This window comes from Anguilla anguilla, chromosome 2 (genome assembly GCF_013347855.1).
Source record: "Anguilla anguilla isolate fAngAng1 chromosome 2, fAngAng1.pri, whole genome shotgun sequence".
Lineage (NCBI taxonomy): Eukaryota > Metazoa > Chordata > Actinopteri > Anguilliformes > Anguillidae > Anguilla > Anguilla anguilla.
Window position 1 is genome coordinate 74,642,878 of NC_049202.1, and position 27,717 is coordinate 74,670,594.

At 43.8% G+C, this 27,717-nt stretch overlaps 1 protein-coding gene and 1 long non-coding RNA gene across 2 annotated transcripts in view; one reads left to right on the plus strand and one right to left on the minus strand.

Annotated features, from left to right (window-relative positions):
* The window catches only part of LOC118220427, a 426,649-nt gene that overhangs the window by 169,335 nt on the left and 229,597 nt on the right, over positions 1 to 27,717 (minus strand). The window contains exons 46-51 of the mRNA XM_035404286.1: positions 6,660 to 6,785; positions 6,035 to 6,133; positions 5,840 to 5,911; positions 4,985 to 5,062; positions 4,557 to 4,634; positions 4,217 to 4,278 (exon numbers count right to left, since the gene is read on the minus strand). Coding sequence (XP_035260177.1) covers positions 4,217 to 4,278; positions 4,557 to 4,634; positions 4,985 to 5,062; positions 5,840 to 5,911; positions 6,035 to 6,133; positions 6,660 to 6,785 — 515 coding nt within the window. The remainder of the gene's footprint in view (positions 1 to 4,216; positions 4,279 to 4,556; positions 4,635 to 4,984; positions 5,063 to 5,839; positions 5,912 to 6,034; positions 6,134 to 6,659; positions 6,786 to 27,717) is intronic.
* On the plus strand, positions 442 to 3,870 carry LOC118220037. Its single transcript, XR_004763899.1, has 3 exons — positions 442 to 1,079; positions 1,346 to 1,394; positions 3,802 to 3,870. It is a non-coding gene; the product is annotated as an uncharacterized LOC118220037 (long non-coding RNA).

Here is a 27,717-nt window from a genome sequence, read left to right on the forward strand (position 1 = left end):
AGCTGCCTACCAATGTTTTCTTGCCTGTCGTGTTTTGATTTTGAACGAATTAAACTGAACATAACCACAATCATTTTAACCTGAAAAGCTGGCTAGAAAGTAATTACTGTATTATTAACTTTAGCTTAAACGTTTTTCATTAGAACAAGCTTGATTTCTTGTTATTTGCTTGCTAGCTAACATGAGTAGGATTGCAAGTATCATTTATGAAGGCTAGCTTTGCTTCCCTCGCGAGCGCGCGATCAAAGCACAGAAACCACGCGAGCGTCTCTTACCCGCAGCTCCTCTGCAGAGGAGAGAGAAGCTTGTCACTCAAATGCAGATGAATGAGACGTACACGATAACCAGTACAACTTCCGGCTGCTGTGTTTACGTTCGGATACTCTACGATACTAGAGGGGGTTGAAGTCCCTCTGCAAGCTCCTCAGTGTCACAGTTAAATGTTTCACTTTGGCAGCTCTTCAGGTCAGGTTAGGTCATGTGGGCCTATCACAGTCATGCTGATTTCTCTCAGAAAGTACACCTGAGGCAACATATTCCGTGTGTAAATTATATTTCAGTTAATATTTCATACTTATTTAGGAGTTAGAGTTACAGCATCCACTTTGGGGGTTTCAGATATCTTCTTCAACACAAGATCTTTAAACAGTGTTTCGGAGAGGGAGCTGGTTGGTATCTGGGGGCCATTTTGTGGTTGATTATGAGACTTGTTGACCTCAAAATGCAACTAAACTCAAAGTGTGATCACTGGGATCTTCCTCTCTCATCATCTTCCTCACTGTGTGGGGGTACCGCATGTGTCCCACCTTTTTTGAGAGGAAGGTTGCTGACATCTGCAATTCTTTCAAGATGGAGTCCTCAGACACATTAGGCAATCCTTTCCCCAGACAACCCTCCCCCTCTCCCCACTCCCCCCAATCACACAGACGAGACAAACAGCAGGAGGACTCGGTGACTCAAGCATGATGGCAGAGGAAAGGGAATATTCACACTGCATTTTGCTCCAGAGTTGAACCTCTCCGGGGTCAAACACCTATCATCTGGAGGCCTGGATGGGTGACCTCGCTCTTCTGAACCATGTATTAAATTAATATACACGGGCAGTCTATTTGACCATAGTTTAATACCTCAGGCAATAATCTGCCCAAACACTGATTATTCGCTTTGACAGATTCCCCATTAGCTCCCTATTGCATTTAGCTCATCTTTAACTATTGATAGCAAACTAGTCAGTGGAGGACGGGCACTTTCTCTGTGGACTGGTTCCACCTATGATGTTTTCACACTGGCAATCTTCTTATAATCATTGTTTCAGTCCTTTTCTTTTTACCCCACTTGCTCTTAGTTTTGGCTGACAGTGAAACATGACCTCTGCTGACCTCATCTGGACACAGGTATGTACTGCATCAGCAGAGACAGGGCAGTCGACAGCAGGACATTACATGCAGACATAGAGACTTAAACTTAAAACTTAAACATTAAAACCAGGAGAGGCAAGTTTAAGGTTATTCATCCGTGCAGTTTATTTATTTAATAAGTGGCCTCTCATTGCCCTCCTACATTCTGTTCTGTCTTGTGGGAGGGAGGGTATAGTTAACCAGCATGGTAAATGGACTGCATTTATATAGCGCTTTTATCCAAAGCGCTTTACAATTGATGCCTGTCATTCGCCAGAGCAGTTAGGGGTTAGGTGTCTTGCTCAAGGACACTTCGACATGCCCAGGGAGGGGTTTGAACCAGCAACCCTCCGGCTGCCAGACAATCAGTCTTACCTCCTGAGCTATATCGTTAAATGACAAAAGCCTCACATTAACACAGACAGTGGTGGTATGGTCATTGGCCACAGGTGTCTCTCTCACCTGGAGGTCCAGGTACCACAAACATCTGACCACCAACTCATCCTCTACATCTGAGTGATTGCACACATTTAATTCCCCACACGCTGATTCCCCAGGTTGTCACTGCAAAAGAGAACTCACCGAACTGTCTGATTAAATAAAGATTATTAGATTTTCAAAAGGGATAAGATGAGAACATCTGTATTATGGCATTGGGCCAATAGTGTATAGTGAAATTGGGACAGTTGGGGCAATATCCCTGTGACTGGGAATGGGAGATGCAGACAGGACGTGTTGGTGTTGTTAAGGTTTTGCATATTTTAACCACTAGGTGTCAGTAAAGATCCCAGTACAGTGAGCATGTGGATAGATGGCCGTTGGGGCAAAACTAGGCTTCTATTGGCAAGCTCAGTATTAAAGCAGGTCAAGAGAATTTGTCCCATGAAATGCTGCAAATAGCGATCAGAATAAACAAGAGTAGCGCTGTCTTCTAGCTTTATTGGGCTGGAACGGCAGGAGTAGCGAGTCGAACCGGGCGAGCGCGCGTGGAATGTTGAGCACGGAATTGAATATAAACCGCCAGATATGCCGGAGTGTTCACTGAGAGAATTAATTGAGGGGAACGACTATAAAATAAAAGGGGGAAAGTACGATCTGTGAGGATAAAGAGATACGCCCAGAGGGATGGGACGGGGAGGGATTCTTAGAACTGCAATTAATTTAAATTTGGTTTAATTTTAAGAAACTTAGTTTCCCCCGGTGGTCTCCCACCCAAAGCCCACACTTGTGTAGCTTCAGCCATTCAGCAGGAGCAGGGTGCAGGGTGGTATGGCTGCTGTTCTGTTTCTCTTCCTCTATTTCAGTGTTATAAATCTGCAAACAATCTAAAATTGTGTACTATACCTATCCCTGCATATTTTCAAATGAATGAACAAATACATTAATGTAGAATAGAAATAAAAGGAAATGAGAGAGCAAAGTTCAATCAGTCTTTCAGCTTTATTAAAAAATATCTTATTGACACACAGCTGTTAAAAATACTGGTATTGCTTCATAAGCCTAAGAAATACATATATTGTTGTGTATTTTAGCTAAATATCATATTTCATTTCTATAAAATATTGTCTATGAAAAGCAGTATAATTCTTCAAGATCTAGCATCAAAATATATATTTATAAAAAAGTAGTTAAAAAAATATTTTTGTTAAAAAAAATTAAACTAATTTGAGAAGTAATGAAAGCAGTATGAAATAAGTAGTACTGAAATAGTTTTGAATAGTAACAAAGCAGCCAGCAGAGACTTACTGCCTTGTTCATCTTCTGCTCAGATGGAAAGATGAACAAACTCATCAGCTATGTGCAATAAAAGCATATTTAAAAATGTGATCTTGCAAATGAGCATGTTGGGATGCTGGATAAGTGTTGTCTGGCTACCCTTCCATGTGTCAATCAGAGAGCCAACATGGACAGCTCTGACCTGCACATGATGAACACAGCAGCCAAAACTGAAATGGTTTGATGTAAATACAAACAAATCTAAAGCAAAAGCTTACACAAGCTAAAGCACAGTTTTCATTTTTACATTCCAAAATTTTGATGCATTCATTTCATATTGAAGTGGCCAGTACTGACTTGATGTAGTTTGAGCTGTAGATCATCATCTTGGTCAGAAAAAGTAACTGTCTCATTGTGTCAGTGAATGCAAGCTATTGTTCTTAATGTATAGTACCAGCATTTCCAGTGTCCTAATTTATGAATGAGCTAAGGAGTCCACAGTAAATAATTTCGGGTGAATTATAAATTCATGAATAACTGATCTAGTGGGATATGGTTTTATGACGTTAAAACATTTTGCTTGAGATGTGTAGGATAAAGGAGTCCATGTAAGTTCTTCTATCCAAACTTGTGGGTGGACACTTCCAAAGTTAAAACTGTCAATCTCACAGTGCTCCTCCTCTTTCAGGAGGCTACTCCCCCACATCATCATAGTCCATCCCCCAGGGAGCGGGTGGGGTTTCAGCCAGAACACTCTCCCCTACAGGGATGGATCAGGAGACAGACAGACACAGTCAGGGAAAGGCTCATTTTCAGCAAATACCTGCTGTGATCTTGTAATTCTATACTGAAAGAAAAAGTTTCAATCAAAATATTTTCATAGGGTCATGTCTACACTAAAATGTCTACTCTCAGAAACCAGTTTGCAGGTGGAATGGAATGTGCATATTCTCATAATTGCCCATGAAGCAATCTGGAAAAATGTCTTCCAAGAACCGGTATATTAAATATAATGGGATGGATTGATGAATTTTTATTAAACCATAAAAGCTTGTAGTTATTCATGTTATATAGAGTGATTCACTTTGTACCGACTCACCCACTTGAATCCAGTCCAGAGTCACGGCATCATCATAATTCTCCTCAGTATCTGTCACATGATCCCCTGTAACAAACCACACAGACAGGAAGTAGCCCATGGCAATGATTTTCACAAATTACACAGACAGGAAGTAACGATTTTCAACACAGGATAGTGTCTTAATCTATAAAATTAATTGAACAGAATAATAAACATCATAATCGAAAATATAAATATTACATTAATAATGAATAAATCACATGATTGCAGCCAGACACACAGAAAAGCACCTGAGCAGAACACAGTGAATTCAGTGACAGACATTGTGTTTCACTCCAATATTCTGTAAAGAGAAACTCAACCTGGAAAAGCGTCTGGGCCCGGCTGCATAGTGATGACATCATCATAGTGCTCTAGTGCATCTCCCTCCACCAGCTCCCCTTAAACAGTCAGAGAGAAGCAGCAGCAGTGCTGGTTAAACTGGGCACACTGGTTATAGCGCTCATAATGGCTATATTGGTTTTGGTGGTCATACTGGTTACACTAATTATCAGGGCAACAACTTTAAATGTAATTTCCATGTCTAAGACTGAACAACAAAACAAGTCAACTGCAAGAAATGTTCTATGTAATGAAATAATTCCATTAATGTGCATGTTTTATTCATCTAAAAAGGGAGATTGGAAAATGAACACAAAAAACTAAGTACAGCATATAATAATGAATGCAATTAAATGTATTCATGAGGAGAAAATATTGAATCAACCCACCAACCAATCAAAACACTCACCTGGCACACTGTCTGGACGCTTATCCGCTGGGATGACATCATCATAGTTCTCCGGTGTGTCCTCCATCACCAGGTCCCCTGAAAGCAAGGAGACTTCTGGGGACTTGTGGCTGAATCTCAGGACTGTCAAACAGCAGGACAGTGGGGCCCTTCAGAGCAGCACTGAATAACACTTCAGCTAGCTGTGTTTGCACACTGCAGTCACGGCTGCCTGACGGTGTGGGGACAGTCTAACTGACCCCATATTTAAACCTTGGTATGTGGGTGCTGGAGAATCCACATCACTGTGTCCCACAGGAACCAACCTGACCCGGTGGTAACAGAGAGACAGAACACAGAGGAGCGCAGCACCACCTGCTGGAAGACGTCTGTAACTACCTAGAAATCTACGAGGCCTGAAGGGCACTATTTCAGTGCTCCTGAGGGGTAGAAGTAGCGGATTAATAGTCTATCCCCATGTACCCATAACGGCTGTTTTAATAAATATATGTCATGATTAAACACCAAATCTACAATATGATTATATTACAGGCATTTACCAGACACTCTTATTCAGCCATAACTTAAACAGCTTTTTCATTACATAGTATCCATTTATACAGCTGGATGTATTGTGAAGCAATTCAGATTAAGGATCTTGCAGTGTCCTTTCAGGGAAATTGAACCTGCAAACTTGAGCCCAGTTCTCTCACCATTTTACTACACAGCTGTCCTGTTCACAGCCAGTGATCCTGTTACATACGCCACCGAAACTCTGAGGAGCACTCAGGAGTTCCACCCCTCCCAAAATCACCCTGGAGCCACAGCACCACCACCTACACCCACTGAGAATTCCACAGAGCTCCGCCCCCTTACCTGAGAGGGAGTGTCCCTCGCCGTCCTCCACGTCTTCATACCCAGAGGGCGGATCCTCTGATAGGCCACTCCCTGTGAACAGGAGAGAGGGTGTGTCCCGACCCCGCCCACACCACACATGCTCTGAGAAGATCTTCCACAGAGTGTTCAAGACTTTACTGTGCAGCACGAGGAGGACAGATCCGATTCACTCACCCCACCGGGGGGCGCTGTAGGTTCCCCCTCTAGCTAGTTTGTACTCGATCTCCTCGTAGACGGCTTCGTGCAGAGGGGCGTGGTCCCATTCAGACAGGGCTGTGTGAGCAGAGACAGAGAATCACAGAGTCAAAGTCTCCTCTCAGAGAGCACATTTCTCTCTGCATGAGCAGCAGAGGTACAGCACACAGCTACTGTCATACACCAGCCACCTGTCAGAGACCAGGGCCCTGTAGGACTGCTGATCTGAGATCAGTCCAACCTCTTATCACATAACGGATAACTGATTCAGGCAGACTGCAGGAATGTGATCGACCACAGAGGGGCGCTGGTACACAAAAAGACAAGGTCAGCATGCCAACCAAATCCCTCCCTCGGGAACACTGCAACCAATCACGCGTCACCCGGCAGTCTCCTTGCTTTTAGGGCAGCTGGTGATGGAGGACTCGGACCCACACTGCGGGGCCCACCCACACGCACTGGCGCAGGGTCTTAACTGGGCGAGCCTCCCATCAGCCCCCATTCAGAGCTGCGTGGTTAACCCACTGAGCTGATCACTGGAGAGGCTTCTTCAGTCATACTCGGCGTGTGATGGCGGTTCACCCAGTGCCCGTACGCCCCCTACCTCTCTTCAGCGCTCTGTTCTGGAACAGCAGAACACCCAGCACTGCCAGCAGCAGGAACAACAGCACCCCCATCACCAGGAAGGCCACTGCTGGGATAGACGGGCTGGGCAGAGCCTCCTTCACAACTGCAAAATGGGGAAGGCAAGGGGTTGGGCATCAGCAGAGAACATGGCACACTGCCTCTACTCTACTTACACCGACCACTCAGCTGTGTTTCCACCTAGAGTACTGTACGTATACAGCCAGCCATACAGCGACCTATTAAAGCAGAGCAACTGTCTGAGTCATTCCACAAGATACCCACTACAACATAAAAAGGTGGCCTGAGAGCAAGTGCATGGTTAACTTTCCAGCAAGTGAACTTCAGTTAAGCCTGTGCTATCTGTACTAGAAGGTGGGTGTTCTCTCTTCTCTGTTCAAGAACATTGGCTATTTAAATTAAGCAAACTGCTAGCTTGGTACCAGCATTCAGCAAGCTTAGAGAGCCACACCATGTTCATTGTTAGATAGAAAACTATAGGATTGCATTCAGTCTTAATGCATTAATGCAGAGGTACTGTTGCCAACAGGCAAAAAACTGCAAGAAGCAGTTGTGTGTTAACACTCAAATACTGAGTGTTACTTAGCAACCTACCCAGGCAAACAGCCACCACCATTTATATGGTGGAAATGCAAAACAGAGCATTAATGGAAAAGCTAGTCCCAACAGCTGAAATTAGTTGTGAGATCATAGGTCCTCTTTTCACTTTATAAATGACTCCTGGGGCAACTTTACCTGGCTGTGATTTTGGTTTGGTAGTCATTGCAGGAGTACCTAAAACAATAAAATAATGAATAAATTAAAATGCATTGTTTTCTTTATTGGGCATGAGAAAGGGTTTGTGTGATTGACAGGGCTCTGAGCTCAGCCTCAGGTTTTACTCCCAAACTCTCTCCTACACCATCCAGAGGAGTCCGTACCTGCAGCGGAGCTGGTCTCAGATAAAGGGCCTGTAAAATAAAAATAAAGAGTTCTGTTTTTTATTCATTCACTTGTTCCACTTCCTGTTCTTGCCCACTGCTATTGGCTGTGACCCTGATGATGTCACATCCTCTCTGCTTGTTCCACTTCTGTAAGCTGCGCTGGATACGAGCTTCTGATAAATGTAAATGTAGTTCCAAAGCATCATGTTTTTTACTTGCATTATTAGTGAGCGCATGAATAAAGTAATCATCGAGCTGTAATGCTGGGTGGATCTTTAAGCTGCTCCTGGGGTTTAGGGTGTGTGTTTCTGTCAGGGCTCCAGTGATTAATCTTCTCAGAAGCTGGCAGTCAGCCTGAGGTGATCTGGAGTCACAGGCTCACCTGTGCAGGTGACCCCAGCCTCGTTCTGGTGTGGGCAGCGGCTGTGCTGGTGTGGGCAGTCCCACAGGTGCATCTCAGTGCCCCTGCAGTTCACCTCAGTCAGCCAGAGGTCGTCCTTCTCCGTCCCAAATGGAGCATTAGTATGAGCCTTTCCTGCTGACCCACAGCCCAGCTGTCTGCACACCACCTGGACGTCCATCATGTCCCAGGAGTCTCCACACACCTTCCGCCAGGAGCCCTCGTGGAACACCTCCAGCATCCCAGAGCACCCGCCTTCACCCCCCACCAGCCGGAGGGGCCAGTGACCTAGAGCAGGAGACACAGATGAGCTGAGCAGCCTCATTACGTTTAGCATCTCCTACAGACACATCTCCACTAGCACTATGACTGACCTCATTACGTTTAGCATCTCCTACAGACACATCTTCATTAACACTATGACTGACATCAATATGTTTAGCATCTCCTACAGACACATCTCCATTAACACTATGACTGACCTTATTACGTTTAGCATCTCCTACAGACACATCTCCACTAACACTATGACTGATCTCATTATGTTTAGCATCTCCTACAGACACATCTTCATTAACACTATGACTGACATCAATATGTTTAGCATCTCCTATAGACACATCTCCATTAACACTATGACTGACCTTATTACGTTTAGCATCTCCTACAGACACATCTCCACTAACACCATGACTGACCTCATTACGTTTAGTATCTCCTACAGACACATCGCCACTAACACTATGACTGACCTCATTACGTTTAGCATCTCCTACAGACACATCTTCATTAACACTATGACTGACATCAATATGTTTAGCATCTCCTAAAGACGCATCTCCATTAACACTATGACTGACCTTATTACGTTTAGCATCTCCTACAGACACATCTCCACTAACACCATGACTGACCTCATTACGTTTAGTATCTCCTACAGACACATCTCCACTAACACTATGACTGATCTCATTACATTTAGTATCTCCTACAGACACATCTCCACTAACACTATGACTGACCTCATTACATTTAGCATCTCCTACACTACAGACACATCTGCCCTAATATTATGGCAGACCTCACCTAATGCTTTCTGCTTTGCCAAAGCAGAGTGGATTTGTGGCTGTGGATACAGCCTGCTCAACATTTGCATTACGTTCAGTAGACACTCTCATCCAGAGCGGCTTACCACAGGATTCAACCAAAAAAACGTACTTGTGCAAGCTCTCTGATTTGCTGCTGAGGAACATGACAATTTGCTTCGTGGAACTTGATCATCCTCTTCCCCTTTGATGTGAAGGGAAATAAATAAATAAATGAACTACAAATTAAAAAAAAAAATTTAAACACAAAGATAGAAACAGGTTCATTCCATATCAGAAACAAACTGCACTACTTAGAGTTTCAAAAAATCTCATTAATGGGGTTACACTAAAAACCTTTCAAAAATTCACAATAGTCCATAGTTTTACCAATTTAATGTTGCAAAAACTAATAAGCTGACTTACATATTTACCAGTTTAGGGCAAATCAGCTTCATTAATGATTTCATATCATCCTCCCCATCTGCATATATGAGTCAGTTCTACTAGAAGGTTTAATTTTATTGTTTCTAACAGAAGTACCAGGGCCAGTCCTAGGGGTCCGGTGGCTGTAAGCAAATCTTTCTGAGTGTGGGGGGGGGGGGGGGGGGGATTGGGAGCTGTTGGATTCCGTCGAGCGGAGTGGGGGGGGGGTTCACTTTGTAAAATCCTTCATACATTGCATTGTCGTGAAATGTTCGGGTGCCATTCTGTTTAAAATTGATACCACTAATTCTGCGATAGGGGATGAATAACGTAACTGCGAAAATAACGTTATTTACCTTAGATAAACATTGATATGTGTGCCCCCCCCCCTCGTGGCTGTGTGGCCCCCCCTTGCGGTTGTGGCCCTAAACAACCGCATAGACCATTTATGCCACGGGCCGGCCCTGAGAAGTACTAAAGTCTGCAGTAAGGAGAGTTTTATGCTGCTGTTCCCAATAGGAGTGATACTGTGTTTGCAGTCATGAGGTTTATTATACTGTTCCTAACAGGAGTAATTAAATCTGCAGTTGATTGAGGTTTACCTGAGCAGGTAAGCGAAGCCACGCTGGTTTGCCCGCAGGTATTCTCACCCCAAGGCTTTGATGGGCACTGCCACGGAGTGGAGTCATGTCGGCGACATTTGAAATGATCCAGCCAGTTTGGAGCTGATTCCAGTCTTGACTGTGTGTTAGACACAAATCCGCTCTTCCCACAGTTCAGCTCCTGACATATGAGAGTAGCCGTGTCTGTAGTCATTTGATTGAAGCACACGTTGCCCCAGGTGCCGTTGTAGAAAACTTCCAAATTCCCAGAACAGCCCTCGGCCAGTCTCATCTCCTTGAATTCTACAACAACAATGTTAGAAATCTGGTTTAAAAATAAACATAACCTTAAAATCTTGTGCCAGAAATTACAGAGGATAGAAAGGTAAATGTATTGGATGCAGGTATAAGTCAGGATGAAAAGCTGTGTTCTGTTAGCCACTGCTCTCCTGAGATAAATCTCATCACTTTGAACATTTGAATTTACTGACCAATCAGGTATCATGTATTCACACCAAATTAGTGTCAGTGTAAAAGCAGAAACTTTAGATGTTCCAATGAGTTCCAAACCTGAACACACGACCCCCACGTCCTTCTTGTGTCCACAGTCAGTTTGTCCCCATCCGGCTGTGGGACAGTCCCACAGGGACGTCTCGTTCCCCACACAGCCCACCTCATCCAGCCAGACAGGTCCATTTCCTGGCCCAAAGAAGGAGGGTAGCGGGGCACTGAGGGCCGTCCCACACTGGAGCTGCCTGCACACCACCTGAGCATCCTCCAGGTCCCAGGAGTCATCACAAACTGTCCCCCAGGAGCCCCTGTGGAACACCTCCAGCCGCCCCGCACAGTCCCCCCCTCCCCCCACCAGCCTGAGAGTCCTGTGATCTGAGAGAGAGAGAGAGAGAGAGAGAGAGAGGGAGAGAGAGGGAGAGAGAAGGAGAGAGAGAGAAACAGAGAGAGAGGGAGAGAAAAAGGGAGAGAGGGGGAGAGAGAGAGGGGGTGAGAAAGAGAGAAATAGAGAGAAGTTATCTGAGTTGTTACACAAGATCTGTCTGTTTTAAATACTCTGATTCCTAATACTTTTTAAAAATCCTTTAGGTTGAGTATACAATTTCCCCTCATGTCAAACAAGCAGCTAGAAACTGCAGAGAAGCTTCATTAGTAACCTGTACTCACTGGAACAGACGATGGACACCTGTTCCCTGGAGCTGCAGGTGAGTTTGTGTGGAGTGCTGCAGTTCCCCAGGTGAGCCTCTCTCCCGGAGCACTGAACCCCCATCAGACACTCCCCAGTGCCCCCCGTCCCAGACGGAGAGGAGCTGTAGACCTGCACTGCAGAGCCACAGCCCAGCTGCCTGCAGGCCACCGAGGCCTCACTGAAGCTCCAGGACCCCCCCACTCTGCTCCAGGTCTGCTGGTAGTACACCTCCACCTGGCCCTCACACGCACCCTCTCCAGCAAGCCGCACTGTCCCGTCCAGAGCTGAGAGGGCAGAGCCTAAGGATCCCAAATGTATGAGGGTTAGGGTTAGACTCCTCTGATAAACTTTGAACATTGCTGTTTGTCTGCTTTTATAATATGTTAAATGTTGAAATTTTGTTGTGTCTGTAATCAACTGCTGCTTTCTTGGCCAGGTCTCTCTTGAAAAAGAGATTTCTAATCTCAATAAGACTAACCTGGTTAAATTAAATAAAAATAAATAAACCCAAGTGTATTAGGATTAGAGTTAGACTCCTCTTTTAAACCCAAGTGTATTAGGGTTAGACTCCTCTGATAAACCCAAGTGTATTAAGGTTAGGGTTAGACTCCTCTGATAAACTCAAGTGTATTAGGGTTAGGGTTAGACTCCTCTGATAAACCCAGGTGTATTAGGGTTAGGGTTAGGCTCCTCTGTTAAACACAAGTGTATTAGGGTTAGGGTTAGACTCCTCTGTTAAACCCAAGTGTATTAGGGTTAGGGTTAGACTCCTCTGATAAACCCAGGTGTATTAGGGTTAGGGTTAGGCTCCTCTGTTAAACACAAGTGTATTAGGGTTAGGGTTAGACTCCTCTGTTAAACCCAAGTGTATTAGGGTTAGACTCCTCTTTTAAACCCAAGTGTATTAGGGTTAGACTCCTCTGATAAACCCAAGTGTATTAAGGTTAGGGTTAGACTCCTCTGATAAACTCAAGTGTATTAGGGTTAGGGTTAGACTCCTCTGATAAACCCAGGTGTATTAGGGTTAGGGTTAGGCTCCTCTGTTAAACACAAGTGTATTAGGGTTAGGGTTAGACTCCTCTGTTAAACCCAAGTGTATTAGGGTTAGGGTTAGACTCCTCTGATAAACCCAGGTGTATTAGGGTTAGGGTTAGGCTCCTCTGTTAAACACAAGTGTATTAGGGTTAGGGTTAGACTCCTCTGTTAAACCCAAGTGTATTAGGGTTAGACTCCTCTTTTAAACCCAAGTGTATTAAGGTTAGGGTTAGACTCCTCTGTTAAACACAAGTGTATTAGGGTTAGGGTTAGACTCCTCTGTTAAACCCAAGTGTATTAGGGTTAGACTCCTCTGATAAACCCAAGTGTATTAGGGTTAGGGTTAGACTCCTCTGATAAACCCAAGTGTATTAGGGTTAGGGTTAGACTCCTCTGATAAACCCAAGTGTATTAGGGCTAGGGTTAGGCTCCTCTGATAAACCCAAGTGTATTAGGGTTAGGGTTAGACTCCTCTGTTAAACCCAAAGCCGCGTTTCCACCGCAGGAACTATACCCCGGAACTAGGAACCTTTTGAGGAACTCAGTGCATTTCCACCGCAGGAACTAGGGTCTAAATTTAGTTCTGGGGGCTTTATTTTACCCCCCAAAACGTTCCTGCTCGGGGGGTAGTACTTTCCGAAAGTACAGGAACCTTTTGGGTGGAGCTTGCAGCGCTGAACATTTCTGATTGGTCGAGTACTCGTAGCATTTGTGTTGTATTTATTTTCCGCCATTACTCGCCATGTTTGAAAATATGCAGCGGCAAACCAATTAATTTTCATAATAACTTCAAATCAAACTTGTATGTTATGCGGCGCAGTAGCCTACTTTTGGTTATAGCCTGTCAACGTCTTGGAATTATAACGTGTGCTCTTCTGTTCTTTTCTTGCTTTAGTATTCGTTTTATAAAATGCTAAGCATTCGTGCTGGGACAGCATATTACGTAGGCTACCAAAACATTCAAACGGATTAATTCGGTTGCTGAATATTTTCTTCCGGATTTTCTTTGTTAGCCCGTTGTAATTGACTCAAAACGTTTGATACAGTTATGTGAGGTATGCGGTAGTTCTGCATAATTAATATTGGTGATACAGTACAAGCAAACTGGAAATCACCTTCCGCACTTTTTATCCGGGTAAAATAACAGGTTAATTCTAGTAATCTTCCCTTTAGCTTTTTCAGACTGCCGTAATTTTACTCAATTTTACTGCCATTTTTCAATTCCACGAAAAGACCAGGAAGACTATGGACTCATTTATGGTGCATGGTTCGCATCTGGAGGGCACACTTCGCTGCTCGGCTAGCAGTAACTTCGAAGGAAAGCAAACGGTGGCTGTACCACTACTAATTTACATTTTCACGCAAGTCCGAGTTTTCGTTCTATTCTTGTCATTTTGCGATTAGCCTATATGGAATTGACGACGAGAAAGTAATAAAACAGCAAATTGTTTACAACGTGTGCATGTTTTCTGCTGTTAATGAATGTGTTTGAGAGGATATATGAAAATCAATAAATACAAAAGTAACCATATATAGTCATTGTTGGTAACCCGTTGTATATAAGTGGAATAAACCCCTCCGGGCTGTCCCGGTTATTAGAAAATAATGTAGGCTACTTCGGTGGTAGTATGGGGTTACAGAAGAAATCATATGACAGATGGACCGACGACAACGTCAGTGGGCTAATTTGCCTAATCTTCGCGGTACTTTAGACCCCGGTGGAAACGCAGACAACCATTGGCTGAAGGAACCTTTTAGTTCCTGGTAAAGTAGTTCCTGGGACTGAAAGTTCCGGGTAATTTTGGTGGAAACGCGGCTCAAGCGTATTAGGGTTAGGGTTAGACTCCTCTGATAAACCCAGGTGTATTAGGGTTAGGGTTAGGCTCCTCTGTTAAACACAAGTGTATTAGGGTTAGGGTTAGACTCCTCTGTTAAACCCAAGTGTATTAGGGTTAGACTCCTCTGTTAAACCCAAGTGTATTAGGGTTAGGCTCCTCTGTTAAACCCAAGTGTATTAGGGTTAGGGTTAGGCTCCTCTGATAAACCCACACCCTCTCTTAATTTACGGCAGGCAGAGACATGCTGGGCTGCCGCCTCTATTGCGATTTACTCTTCCCCAGAATGTTTATTTATTTATTTGGTTCCGATAGGTACTGATTAGTCTGTTCAGTGAATTTGGGAAAATATTGTTTTCTGATTGGGAGGTACTTGGGGCAGGAAAGCAGGCAGTGGGCCTCTGTCTCCACCTGCCAGATTGCAATGAGCACACAGCCTGTTCTCTTTTGCCAGACAGGTCTTTTTGTGGCAAACAATTTTGATGGCAAGGCTGTGGTCGTTCGCTGAGTCTGTACATTGTTAATGTGCGCCTTTGCTTTTGGTTTTTAACTCTAGTGAGATATTCTGACAGGGAGCAATCTTGGCCTAGAGCACAATACATTTCCAGTTTATTGTTTAATTTCTTCATGCTGTCAATGTATAGTTTTTGTTGATTTTTGTCAAAATTTCTAGATGCAGTGGGTGTGATATTTTTTGTTGTTGATATTTTGTAAAAATGTTCTTTTGATGGCCAGTTGTCCCAGGGGAACTCTGTCTGGGTAGAGCTGGTTACTCTTCTCTCTCTCTCTCTCTCTCTCTCTCTCTTTCAATTTCAATTTCAAAGTGCTTTATTGGCATGAAAAATATAGGCACTTGTGTTGCCAAAGCAGTAGTTACAACATACAACTATATACAATGAATCCGAGAATGTGAATTTGTTATATAAAAAATATTAAAATATATACAAAAATATCAGTAAGTGATGTTAGGTGTGTGTGTGTGTCTGACTATCTGTGTGTTGTGGGCATGAGTGAATATTATGTGTCTGCTTGTAAGAGTGTATGCTGTGTGTAAATGTGTGCATGAGGTGGCCACACATTGTCCCTCAGAGTATGGCAAGAGAACACAAATTGTGCTGCTAGTAAGCAGCAACCTTTTTCTTCTCCTAATAGGTAGGGTAGGCTAATCTATCATCATTGGGTATATCATTGAATTGGGGACATTTCTGGATCATTTGTTGGTAGAATTTTTGGCGAATTTGGTCAAACTTTGCGCATTCCTTTAGGAAGTGTTTTTCATTTTCAATTTGGTTGCATTTGCATTGTTGGCACAATCTTTTTTCTTCTGGCAACCATGATTTTCTGTGCCTGCCAGTTTCTATGGTTTCTCTCTCTCTCTCTCAGTGCAGTAAATGTGTGCTAAATTGTGTCATGTATACAGTACAGAGAGCAGGACTCCTCACCAGAGCAGATGACTCCCGCTTCCTGTCCATGTGAGAGCACAGCTCGGCTCCATGAGGAAACAGCACACTGTGAGAGGCGTGTCTCGTTCCCATGGCAATCAAACACATCGGCTGTGATTTGCTCACTCCCCTCTCCAAACCAGGCCCGTCCTGGCACTGCCACTGCAGTCCCACACTTCAGCTGCTGACAGAGGACATTGGAGGCTCTCCTGTCCCAGCATGCATCACACACTGTCCCCCATTTACCCAGGTGCTGCAACTCCACTCGACCAGAGCAGTTATCAGGGCCGTCAGCCAGCCTGGACTCAGTGTACCCTACACACAGCACAGTGGGGTTAGCATCTGACCAACACTGAGATAATAAAGGAGACGTATGGAAGAGGCTAAAAGAATACACAGGTACAAAACACACACACACACGCACACACGCACAGACGCATACATACAAACACACACACACACACACACACGCACACACACACACACACACACACACATACGCACAGACGCATACATACAAACACACACACACACACACACGCACACACACACGCACACACAGACACAGACCCATGCATACACACACACACATACATAGCACACACACTCACGCACACATACATACACACGCACACTCACACACACATGCACACACATGCATGCAGACACACACACGCACACACACACGCACACACAGACACAGACCCATGCATACACACACACACATACATAGCACACACACTCACGCACACATACATACACACGCACACTCACACACACATGCACACACATGCATGCAGACACACACACAAACACACACACACACACATACAAACACACACATGCGCAAACATACACACACACACACACACACCTACACACACACAATCATACACACACTCAGGCACACAGACACATGCATACACACACATGCACACATACATACACACGCACACACTCACACACACACTCATACATGCACACATACATACAGACACCCATTCATGCGCACACACACACACACACATACATATACACACACACACCTGCACGCACACATGCACACACATGCATGCAGACACACACACAAACACACTCATATACACACACACACACACACACAGAGTCAGGCACACAGACATACGCATACACAGACGTACAATAACACACACATGCACACACACACACCCAGAGCAGCAGCCAGAGTACTTACCCACACACATCGCTCAGAGCATATCACTCCTGTTCTTAAATCATTGCACTGGCTCCAGGGTTGAATTTAAAGTGTTGCTAACTGCTTACAAAGCATTGCATGGCTTTGGACCGTCATATTTGCAGGATTTGATTGAACCTTATGTTCCCTGTCGTACCCTGCGTTCAGCTACTGCTGAACTTTTAGTGGTTCCTCGTTGCTGATTAAAAACAGCTGGGGGAAGAGCTTTTAGCTGCGCTGCACCGTGCCTCTGGAATTCAATCCCAAGCCATATCAGAGGTGCAGCTACAATTGGTTCTTTTAAATCATATCTTAAAACTTACTTGTTCTCATGTGCCTATTCCTCTTACTTTTGACTTCTTAGGTTATTTATTTATATATATATATATATATATATTTATTTATTTTGTAAAGCACCCTGGAATGTACGCATGAAGAGCGCTATATAAGAGCTTATTGTATTGTACTGTACACCCATACACACACACATACACACACACAGGCTACACAGATTAAACTCACACAGATACTGGGAGATCATACAAACTCCACACAGATTAAACTCACACTGGGAGATGCCGCTGCTCAGAAATGCCTGTATGTGAATTCCTGCAGCTCACAGGAAGGCTGTGATAGCTCTGTGTGCTTCCTCTTCCTGTGTGTCTATGGTACATATGGTGTGCTTCCCCTATCAGAGGGTTATGGGCTGCACATCCCCGCCTTCTATAGTGTTCACTGCATTTTACAGATTATATCTGTATCACAATATCCAGCATTACAGCCCCTGACATGTCACATTTCACAGTATAATGAATGAATATCTTGATCTTCTTAAATATAAATGCATACAATCTGTTTAGGACTATATTAACCCAGTGTCACTGAAACACACAGTATACAAATGACTCTTACCAGAACACACTAGTCCCACATCGTTTCCATGGGAGCAGGGTTGATTCTGTGAGGGTGCTTTGGGACAGAAGTAAATGTGAGATTCGTTGCCTGAACACTGAATCTCCTCTGCCCACACCTGGCCCTCCCCCTGGCCAAACGCAGCTGCCCCCCGCAACTCTCCATGAGCCCAACAGCCCAGCTCCCTGCACACAACCTCTGCGTCCCGCTGGTCAAAGTCAGCATCACACACCGTGCCCCAGGAGCTCCCATGATGCACCTCTACTCTCCCAGAGCACAGGTCAGACCCGCCCACCAGCCTGACCTTACGATGGGCTGCAGTTAAACAGGGAATAAAGAGAGAAGCATCGGCAATGACTGGCACCTTATTCCTGAGACAACAGTGAGAACAGCTGCATGAATACAGGACTGCACGGCTATTACACATGGAATACAGCAGTGTGATATGAGCCAATCTCACGTCCACGGCAGCGTGAGATGAGCCAATCCCGTATGAACTGCAGCGTGTGATGAGCCAATCACATGTAAACTTCTGCTACAGACTTAAACTTTAAAAGAATAAACATTCTGATAGCGTCAGGAAAAGAGAAATACACCAGAAACACAAAGATTCTGCTGTGACTGCGCAAGTGCTGAATTAGTTCAGTGAAAGGAGCAATACAGTAATTTACTTCATAACACCACATTTTAAAATGTAGTACTATGTTTTAGTTATGTAATACTATATGCATTTATGGAACTAATATATCCTCATTTAAATCCAAAGTCCTGTTGGTATAAGAATATTGGTAAGAGCTGAATAACACTGAGTCCTACCTGAGCAGATCACTCCAACATCATCTCCATGAATACAGCTATGAACACCCCATCCTCGTGAGGGACACTCCTTCAGTGTGGATTCTGATCCCCCGCAGGACACACGATCCATCCATATGTTCCCAGACCCTTCTCCAAAGTGAGCATTTCCTGGTGCATCTACAGCATCTCCACAGCCCAGCTGTCTACACACCACCCCCGCATCTGGCATATCCCAGCCCCAATGACACACTGTCCCCCACTCTTCCTGATGGTAAACCTCCACTCTCCCAGCACAGGGGCTGCCTCCATTCACCAGCCTCACATCCTCACTGCCTGAGAGAGAGAGAGAGAAAGAGAGAGAATGAGGGGGGGGGGGGGGGGGGGGGGGGTTGAGTTTTAACAAACCTTTATTTCACAATACATACAGTCATTTGGCAACAACAAAAGCAGCTAAAATAAAGAAATCACCACATCAAAATGAACAACAATACCAAGACACAAGAAAACAAACAGATTAAATAGGGAAAAGGAAAAGAGAAATAGAAGTCGAACAAAGAAAGCTAGCTTCTACAAAAATAAACCTATGACCATTTGTGACACCCTCTTCTTAGTATGTTGTTAAATATTAAATCTCCTCCTGCTAGACTACACTCAGCCTCCCCATGGCACCACCTATCCTGAAAAACCACCAGGTCCTGTATCCTACTATTGCACTCAAAGTCAATAGAAACTTGATCTGAAGGAGGCACTGGAACCACCTATCAATCCACAACATGAGAGACAGAGCAACCTCCACTACAGCAGGGTTATGCAGCTATTGCTGCAACACCAAGGACCCTGGCCAGTTCTGAGATGGGAGAAATACGGCAACTCCTCAACATAATCAGCAGAATAATTGGCTAAGTATAAACGTATATGTATAATAAACATTCTACAATTATATTTTAATTATTGATTAAATATAATTTAATCAATAATTAAATTAGTTGATAGTTTGTCATTATGCCCTATTGAATGCAATCACTTATTGTTTATGTAAGGAGATCACTTGCAATTAGCAGTTGGAACAAACAGGGCTTTTGTTCTTCAGTGTATGGGCTGAAGTGCACAAATCCAGATTTTATCAGTAGCATAAAATATATTGATATTATAATCCTCCAGGAGACATGGTGCATAGAGATGTATCAACTTACTGTCCCTTAGGCTACAGAGAAATAGTATTGCCATCCTTCAAGCACAGCAATGTCCAGCATGCCAGAGGTTCTGGGGGCATTATAATATGGTACAAATAGGAGCTTGCAGGCTCAATGAAAATAATCAAAATAGCAGACTTGCATATCTGGCTAAAAATAAGGAATGTCACATCCATCCAAATCTCACCTATTCCTATGTACAGCATATATACACCCTCTGAATCCCTTTATTACTCAGAGGACATGTTCCTAAATCGCTACACAGAAATCTGCAACTCCCAGGCCCAGGGCCCCACACTCCTATGTGGAGATTTTAACTCCAGGAAAGGTAAACAGCTTGACTTTAGTCCTTGGGAAATTGGGAATTTGTCACATATTTGGAGCAACTAATCCATGTCACTCAATAAATTTATCCTTGCAAAATAATTATGACAGAGTAATTCATAAAAATGGTAAGGCACTGTTGAATCTCTGTCAAAGTCTTGGTCTCTATATAATAAATGGGATGATCAGAGGGGACTCTTTAGGTAGATATACTGTACATACAGTTCAGCTCTTGGTAACAGTGTAGTAAACTATGCCATCACGGACCTAAACCCCTCCTCCATGAATGCATTCACTGTCAGACCACAAACACCCTTATCAGATCACAGTCAGATCACTGAGCTCATAAAGAGAACACAGCAGTCCAACACACATACATAACCTCAATCCTTTCTACAGATGGGCTCCAAACAGCACACAATTATACAAAGAGGCAATTGGCAGTGATTAAATAAAAATTCTAATAGAAATATTTCAAAACACACAGTATCAACCCTCAAAATAAGGCGTAGACCTAGCCATAAATTACTTTAATATTTTTTTTAAGTAGCTAAAAAATCCAAGTTAAAAACCACAAATATGAAAAATGATAATAAGAATGTAATGAAAAATTGTTCGATGAGGAATGTAAAACTATGAGAAAAAAATCTGAGAACCATAAACATAAAAATCCCAAAAACCAAGATTTACGCCTAAGATACTGTGAAACACTCAAACAATATAAACAAACAATTAAAAATAAAAGACTGGAACACATCAGCACGGAACTAAACGGAAATGAACAGTCAATAAACCAAACATGGAAAAGACTACGGCACACAGTGCTGTACATAAACATCTTATAGATAAACCTGGTTCTTATGTAGTACCACTGTTTATAGATTCTCAATAATGTTTAGCCTGGTTTACCATGGGTGTAAACCCCAAGTTTTTGCTGAGAATTGAAAAGGATATGCCGCCAGCAGTGTCTGCAGGAACACAGGCACACCACTAGGTTGTGCTCTGTCACCTTGGCTTTGTACGCTGTGACACAAGCTCTGCCAGTGAGGCCAGTCACATGACTGAATAAGCAGATGGCACTGCACTGTGTGACAGTGCTTATCAGAGGCGTCATAACACCCAATTCCTTGCGCCCACACCTGCCTGCAACCCCCCCCGCACCCATCGACAAAATCGGGCGACACCAACGGTCGACAGCACCGGGTATCACCAACCCTAGTGACGCCACAGGTGCTAAAGCCCCTACAGAATGCAGGTGCACACTTTGGCCACAAGGTGGAGAAAACCCCTTCACTTTCTCAGACATAAGAACTGTTTTACTGCACTGAAAATAGGAAATGAGAATGCTGTGAGTGAGATGGTATTAAAAACCTGAGATTTGACATTTGCAGATTTCTCAAGTGGAGTACAGACCCAGATCTATTCAAAATCTAATCAGCCTTACCAGTGTCTACTTTCTACAGAAACTGAGAACTTTAGAAGTAGACTGGAATACCAAGTGTGTTTATTGCAGTTCAGTACTAAGACTTTTCACCTTCTGTTGCATTTCCTGGCTGAATGGTCACTCAGACAAGAACCTCAGTAAACTTCTGTGCATCATAAAACGCTGGCTGTACAGAGTACAGCTCCTAAAAATACACAGACGAGCAACAGGAGACCATTCTTCCTACCAAGCTCAGTGCATTTCTAAGAACTCATTTATCAGTGAAAAAGGAGATTTATCTGGAATGAATTTTAAGCATTTAATGATATTAAGTACAGCCCTGGGCGTATGTAGATGTACATTATACTGTTTTAATATTTTACATTAGTGACGATGTTATGCACTTACTGTACATTACTTTGAATAAAAGTGTCTTCCAATTAAATGTCATATAATGTAATGTTTTCAGTCAAATGGTATGTTTCCACAATGAGGATTAAACATGAATTTTAATTGTTAGCTTATATATATATATTTTTATTTGACGTTAGTAGTTCATCTCTACAAAATTCCTGTTTAACAATCACTTTTATAATTTTAGCGTTCATCCTATGGAGTATGTCCTCATTATATTTCTTGTGCAATTTCAATAATTATTTAATTTGAAAATTTTGCATGTTTTTAAATTGATAGTAAAATATTACATGAAAAATGCCACATATTCAAACTTATGTGAGTTTCAAATAAAATATTTTCCATTTGTAGCCGTAAACAGCGGTGGAGAATATTATCTGTTCAGAGTGTGTTATTTGAAAAGAATTACACAGGAAGTCTGACTGAATCAATGTTGCTTCAGTCCTGCTTTTGAAGTTGAGGTTTGAGCAGGTGTTACCACTGATGCACTAACATGTGCCAAGTTTTTTTTCTTTTCTTTTTTAAAGTTGCTGTAATAAGTTTCATGAGATGAGAGCATTTTAATAAGTGCAATATATTATTAATGTGCTGCCATAAAGGCATCAAATGTATCACTGAAGAGAGTACGTCACATTTCCGTTGTGCCTTCCGTTATAACGCACTAAAGACGGAAGAGTTCTTAAAAAAATAAACTAACAAAAAGCAACTTACAACTACAAAAAGTGAAAATATTAATTAGGCCAACTTATGATATAAATTTCACGCAAAAATCAGGTATTTCTGGGAACGCCAACTAATACCTGGACTGTTTCATGACTATCAGGTGCCAAATTACATAGACACGGAAACGATAAAAACTATATTTGAAAAAGATCTTTATATTCACATATATTTATATTTACTAAAACACAAACATGATCAAACAAAAAACTTTATCTTGGCTGGATTATTCAAATATCATGTTTTATATACCAGTGAATCAAATACATAAACATTTCCTAAATAATTAATAATAAAATTTGTTTCATGAAAGCTTCATGAATGATGCAGAGAAATATTACTACAGTAAACTCTGGTGTTTAGAGACGGCCTGGAGCTCTGCCCGGCCTGGAGAGCTGCCCCTCTGACCCCTTGGCCCTGACCCCCAGTCTCTGAGCCCTGACTGGGTGTGGAGAAGCTGGAGAGGAGGATAAAGCTGGTACTCACTGACTGTGGAGAGCAGGAGCAGGGAGGAGAGAGAGAGAAAGAACAGACATCTCTCCATCTTCAGCGCAAACGAACCAAACCTTCCTCAGAGCAGAGTGGATGCTCACACCTTCACCTTTGAGCTCTCAGAGAGACTAAGCCCTGTGCACACACCCGGTCCCCCTCTGAGAGAGAACACTCTTTCCCCCCCACCAATCACACTCACTGCTGCCTTATAAGAGCACTGCAGGAACACTTCAAACAGTCACAGTGACAAATCAGCGCACGCCATTTACATTTTCTCCATATATTCCAACTCCGCGTCACTGCAGGCTGTCAGAACTCCTCCCACCAGAAGACCCCGCCCCTGTGACACACTGCGCTGACAGACACAGAAGAAGAAAGCGGCTCGTTTCTAAAAAGGATGGAGTATTCAGTGCAGTGTTTGGCTGTGCAGTCTGAAACCCAGTGCAGTCTTGGGCCTTTAGGAAAAACAAAAACCTGGTGAGAGAGAAATGGGGGGTGGACCATTGGAAAGAACTGATCATTTAGTCCACCCCCCAGATAGACACCCATCCGTCACATATCCACCTCATACATTTCAAACAGCAAAGATTTAGATTTTAATTTGGACTTTTGTAAATTGATCATAACTGTTATTGTGTTGGCTTATTTTCAGATTTTAATGTTTTTGTATGAGGCCTGTTCAGTTGATGATCTTTCAATGTGTAAGAATTTTAAAAAACCAATAAAAGACAAAGTGCAGTATGAAACCCTATGCAGCAAAGCCCTGATGCATTTTGTTTAAAAAATGATAATATTCCTGATACATTTTCATTGTAAATGCAAATTACATTACATTTACATTACAGGCATTTAGCAGACGCTCTTATCTAGAGCGACGTACAACAAGTGCATCAGTTCAAGGTGCAGAGGTGCACAAAAACACACTAGAGTGAAGTAAAGATCGTAGTGCCAGAAGTGACCACAGAGATCAGGACTCCAACCCTGTAGGGTAACCTGTTCAGCAAACAAACACATAATCCTGCCAAGTACAAAGCTAGCACTGAAATCACATTTGCCTAATCAGAATCAGACAAAACAATCCTGCCAAATACAAAACTAATGTGATCGCATTAGCCTAACTAGGTACATTGAGCTAAACTAGAGGCTAGGGAGGGGTGGGGAGAGGTGCAGCCTGAAAAAATAAGTCTTTAGTCTGCGCTTGAAGGTAGTCAGATTCTCTGCTGTTCTGACCGCCACGGGAAGGTCATTCCACCAGTGAGGGGCCAGGACAGACAGCAGACGCGAACAGGAAGAACAGACACGAAGAGGGGGAGGTGCCAAGCGTCCAGAGGTGGCAGAACGGAGAGGTCTGGCTGGTGTGTAGGGTCTGATGATTCTCTGGATGTATCCTGGTGCTGACCCCTTAGCTGCCTGGTATGCAAGCACCAAAGTCTTAAATTTGATGCGAGCCATAACAGGCAGCCAGTGGAGGTCAGTGAGCAGGGGGGTGACATGGGAATGTCTGGGGACGAGCTGTAGCATTCTGGATGAGCTGCAGGGGTCTGATGGCGGATGCTGCCAGACCAGCCAGCAGCGAGTTGCAGTAGTCCAGGCGGGACAGGACCATTGCTTGAACCAGGAGCTGGGTTGCGTAGGTGGTGAGGAAGGGACGGATTCTCCGGGTGTTGTACAGGAAGAACCTGCACGTTCGACTCACCGCTGCGATGTTCCAGGAGAGGGACAGTCTGTTGTCCATCACCACTCCAAGGTTTTTGGCAGTGGGTGATGATGACACCACGGTGTCCCCTAGGGAAATAGAAAAGTCAAGGAGGTTAGAGGATGGAGCAGGGATGAAGATCATCTCTGTCTTACCTGGGTTCAGCTTAAGATGGCGGTTATCCATCCAGCTCTGGAAGTCCCTCAGGCAAGCAGAGATGCGAGCGGAGGCCTGTGTGTCAGAGGGGGGGAAGGAGAGAAAGAGTTGGGTGTCATCGGCATAACAATGATAAGACAGACCATGGGCAGAGATTACAGGACCAAGAGATTGGGTGTACAGGGAGAACAGGAGGGGACCAAGGACTGAGCCCTGGGGAACTCCTGTGGCAAGGGGGCGAGGTGCCGATACTGCACCGGCCCAGGCGACTTGGAAGGAGCGACCGGAGAGGTAAAACTCGATCCAGTCTAGTGCTGTGCCACAGATCCCCATAGCTGCCAGGGAGGACAGGAGGATGGGGTGGTCTGCTTGTGCGGCGTGAAGCAACTCACTGACCGAGAGGAGTGCGGTCTCTGTCGAGTGGCCAGGTCTGAAGCCGGACTGGTGGGGGTCTAGGAGGTTGCTCAGCAAGAGAAAAGAGGAGAGTTGGTTAGAAGCAGCTCGTTCAATTGTTTTGGATAAAAAGGGGAGAAGAGAAACAGGACGGTAGTTCTGGATGACGGAGGGATCCAGAGTGGGCTTCTTCAGCAGTGGGGTGATGTGGGCCAGCTTGAAGGAAGAGGGGAAACATCCAGAAGACAAGGAGGAGTTCACAAGGGAGGTGACAAACGGGAGGATGTCAGGTGTGATAGTCTGGAGGAGAGAGGAAGGGATAGGGTCAAGAGCACAGGTGGTAGGGCGGTGGGAGAGTAGGAGCTGGGAAACATCAAAGTTAGTGAGGGGAGAGAAAGTGGAGAAACAAGGGGAGGGAACAGAGAGGGGGGAGTGGGGAAGGGTGGCGGTGGACATGAAGGAGCTGCAGATGTCTGCAATCTTCTCATCAAAGAAAACCGCAAAGTCATCTGCAGCGAGGGAGGACTGAGGTGGGGGAGGAGGAGTGCTGAGGTGAGAAGAGAAAATGGAGAACAGTTGATGAGGGTTAGAGGCAGATTTATGAATTTTTGTTTGATAATTCATTTTAGCAGAGGTTACAGCAATAGAAAATGCAGCTAGTAGAGACTGGTAGGCAGACAGGTCAGATTGAGCCATGGATTTCCTCCACTTCCTCTCCGCTGCACGTAGGCTGGCCCGGATGGTTCGGAGGGGGTCAAACATCCACGGACTGGGAGGGGACGAGCGTGCCGGCCTGGAGACTAGAGGACAGAGAGAGTCAAGTGCTGAGGAGAGCGAGGAAGACAGAGCGGAGGATGCAGAGTCAGTGGGAAGGTTGGAGAAGGATTCAAGAGGGGGGAGTGAAGCAGTGACACTAGAAGTGAGAGAGGAGGGAGAGAGGGAGCGGAGGTTATGGCAGACCATGACAGTAGGAGTGGATGGAGGGGAGGGAGGGAGGGGAGCAAGAGGGAGGGAGAAGGAAATGAAGTAGTGGTCAGACTGGTGCAGAGGGGTCACCGTGGGATCGGAGGAGGAGCAATCCCTCAGGATGACCAGGTCTAGGAGGTGCATAAAGCAAGTAAAAGACATGAAAATAGGATGTAATAACACAGCGAAAGACTGAATTTTAGTGAATATATGCATTTTTATTAAAGGTTTAAAAAGAATAATTATGACAATGATGGTCAAACAAAAAAGTAACAAGGTGGGCAACCCAGCAGACTGACCAACCTCTTGTTACGTCCTCTGCCTCTGCTGGTCTGGGTAGTGCAGGTGGAGGTAATTACCAAACTGCCTAATCGCTTGATTGCCTCCACCTGCCTGTGGCCCAATATAAGCCCAGTAGTATGAGGCAGGGGACAGTTTCTTTTGGGGCTTTTGTGTTTGTGGTTTGGGTAGAGAGTCTTTCTTTGAGATCTTCTTTCGTCTTTCTTTTGTGTGTGGTTTGTGGTTTGATTTGTGGTTTTGGGTTTGTAGTTTTGGGTTTGTAGTTTTGTGAAGATCGTTTTGTTTGAACTTTGTGGGTTTTCCTTCGTTTAGTTTGTGATTTGTTTGTTATTCTAATAAATGTCTGGGTTTGTGTTTTTAAATCAGCTTTTTGATTGTGTTTTTGGGTAATTGGACTTGTTACGGCTTTTCGAGCCAGGCCGTAACACCTCTACACTCATTTTAACAGGAAAAATGACGATTTTAGTTTTTCTTTCCATGGAGAAATGTACGTTCTACAACAAGACATTTGTTAATAGTGCAACATTTAACAAAATATAAGACTTCTATGGGTTCATAGTGAAACATTTAACACACAAAGCCAGTGCTGTGTGTTAAAGTAATAAACTCGAAGATTTTCATTAAAATAAATGTCTGTTAAGTCACTATCAATTGAAGAATTAGGTAACACAATGGCGATTGAGCCTATTATTATATTAATTTATATTATTATTATTATTATTATAAATTATGATTAAAGAACTGGGTGTCTGTGGCGACATTCCCGGGAAAAAATCACAAGCGGCGCATAGTTAGTGACGCATTTTCCATCACCCATCAGTGGTTGGTTCACCAGAGAGGGTAGACGGAGCTAACGCAACAGGCTTGCTCTTCAACTCACTTGTGTGTGAGCGGCGTACTGTTTTTTCCGGTGTCTGCTAGCATTACAATAACAGAGAAAGGGGGGGTTATGGAACCCTAAAATGTTTTTGTGTAACATGAGAGGTCATATTATTTGTTGATGTAGATTTCATATTACATTGGATGACAATGCAACGTTACTAAATTACATAGCATAGCTATTTGCACAGC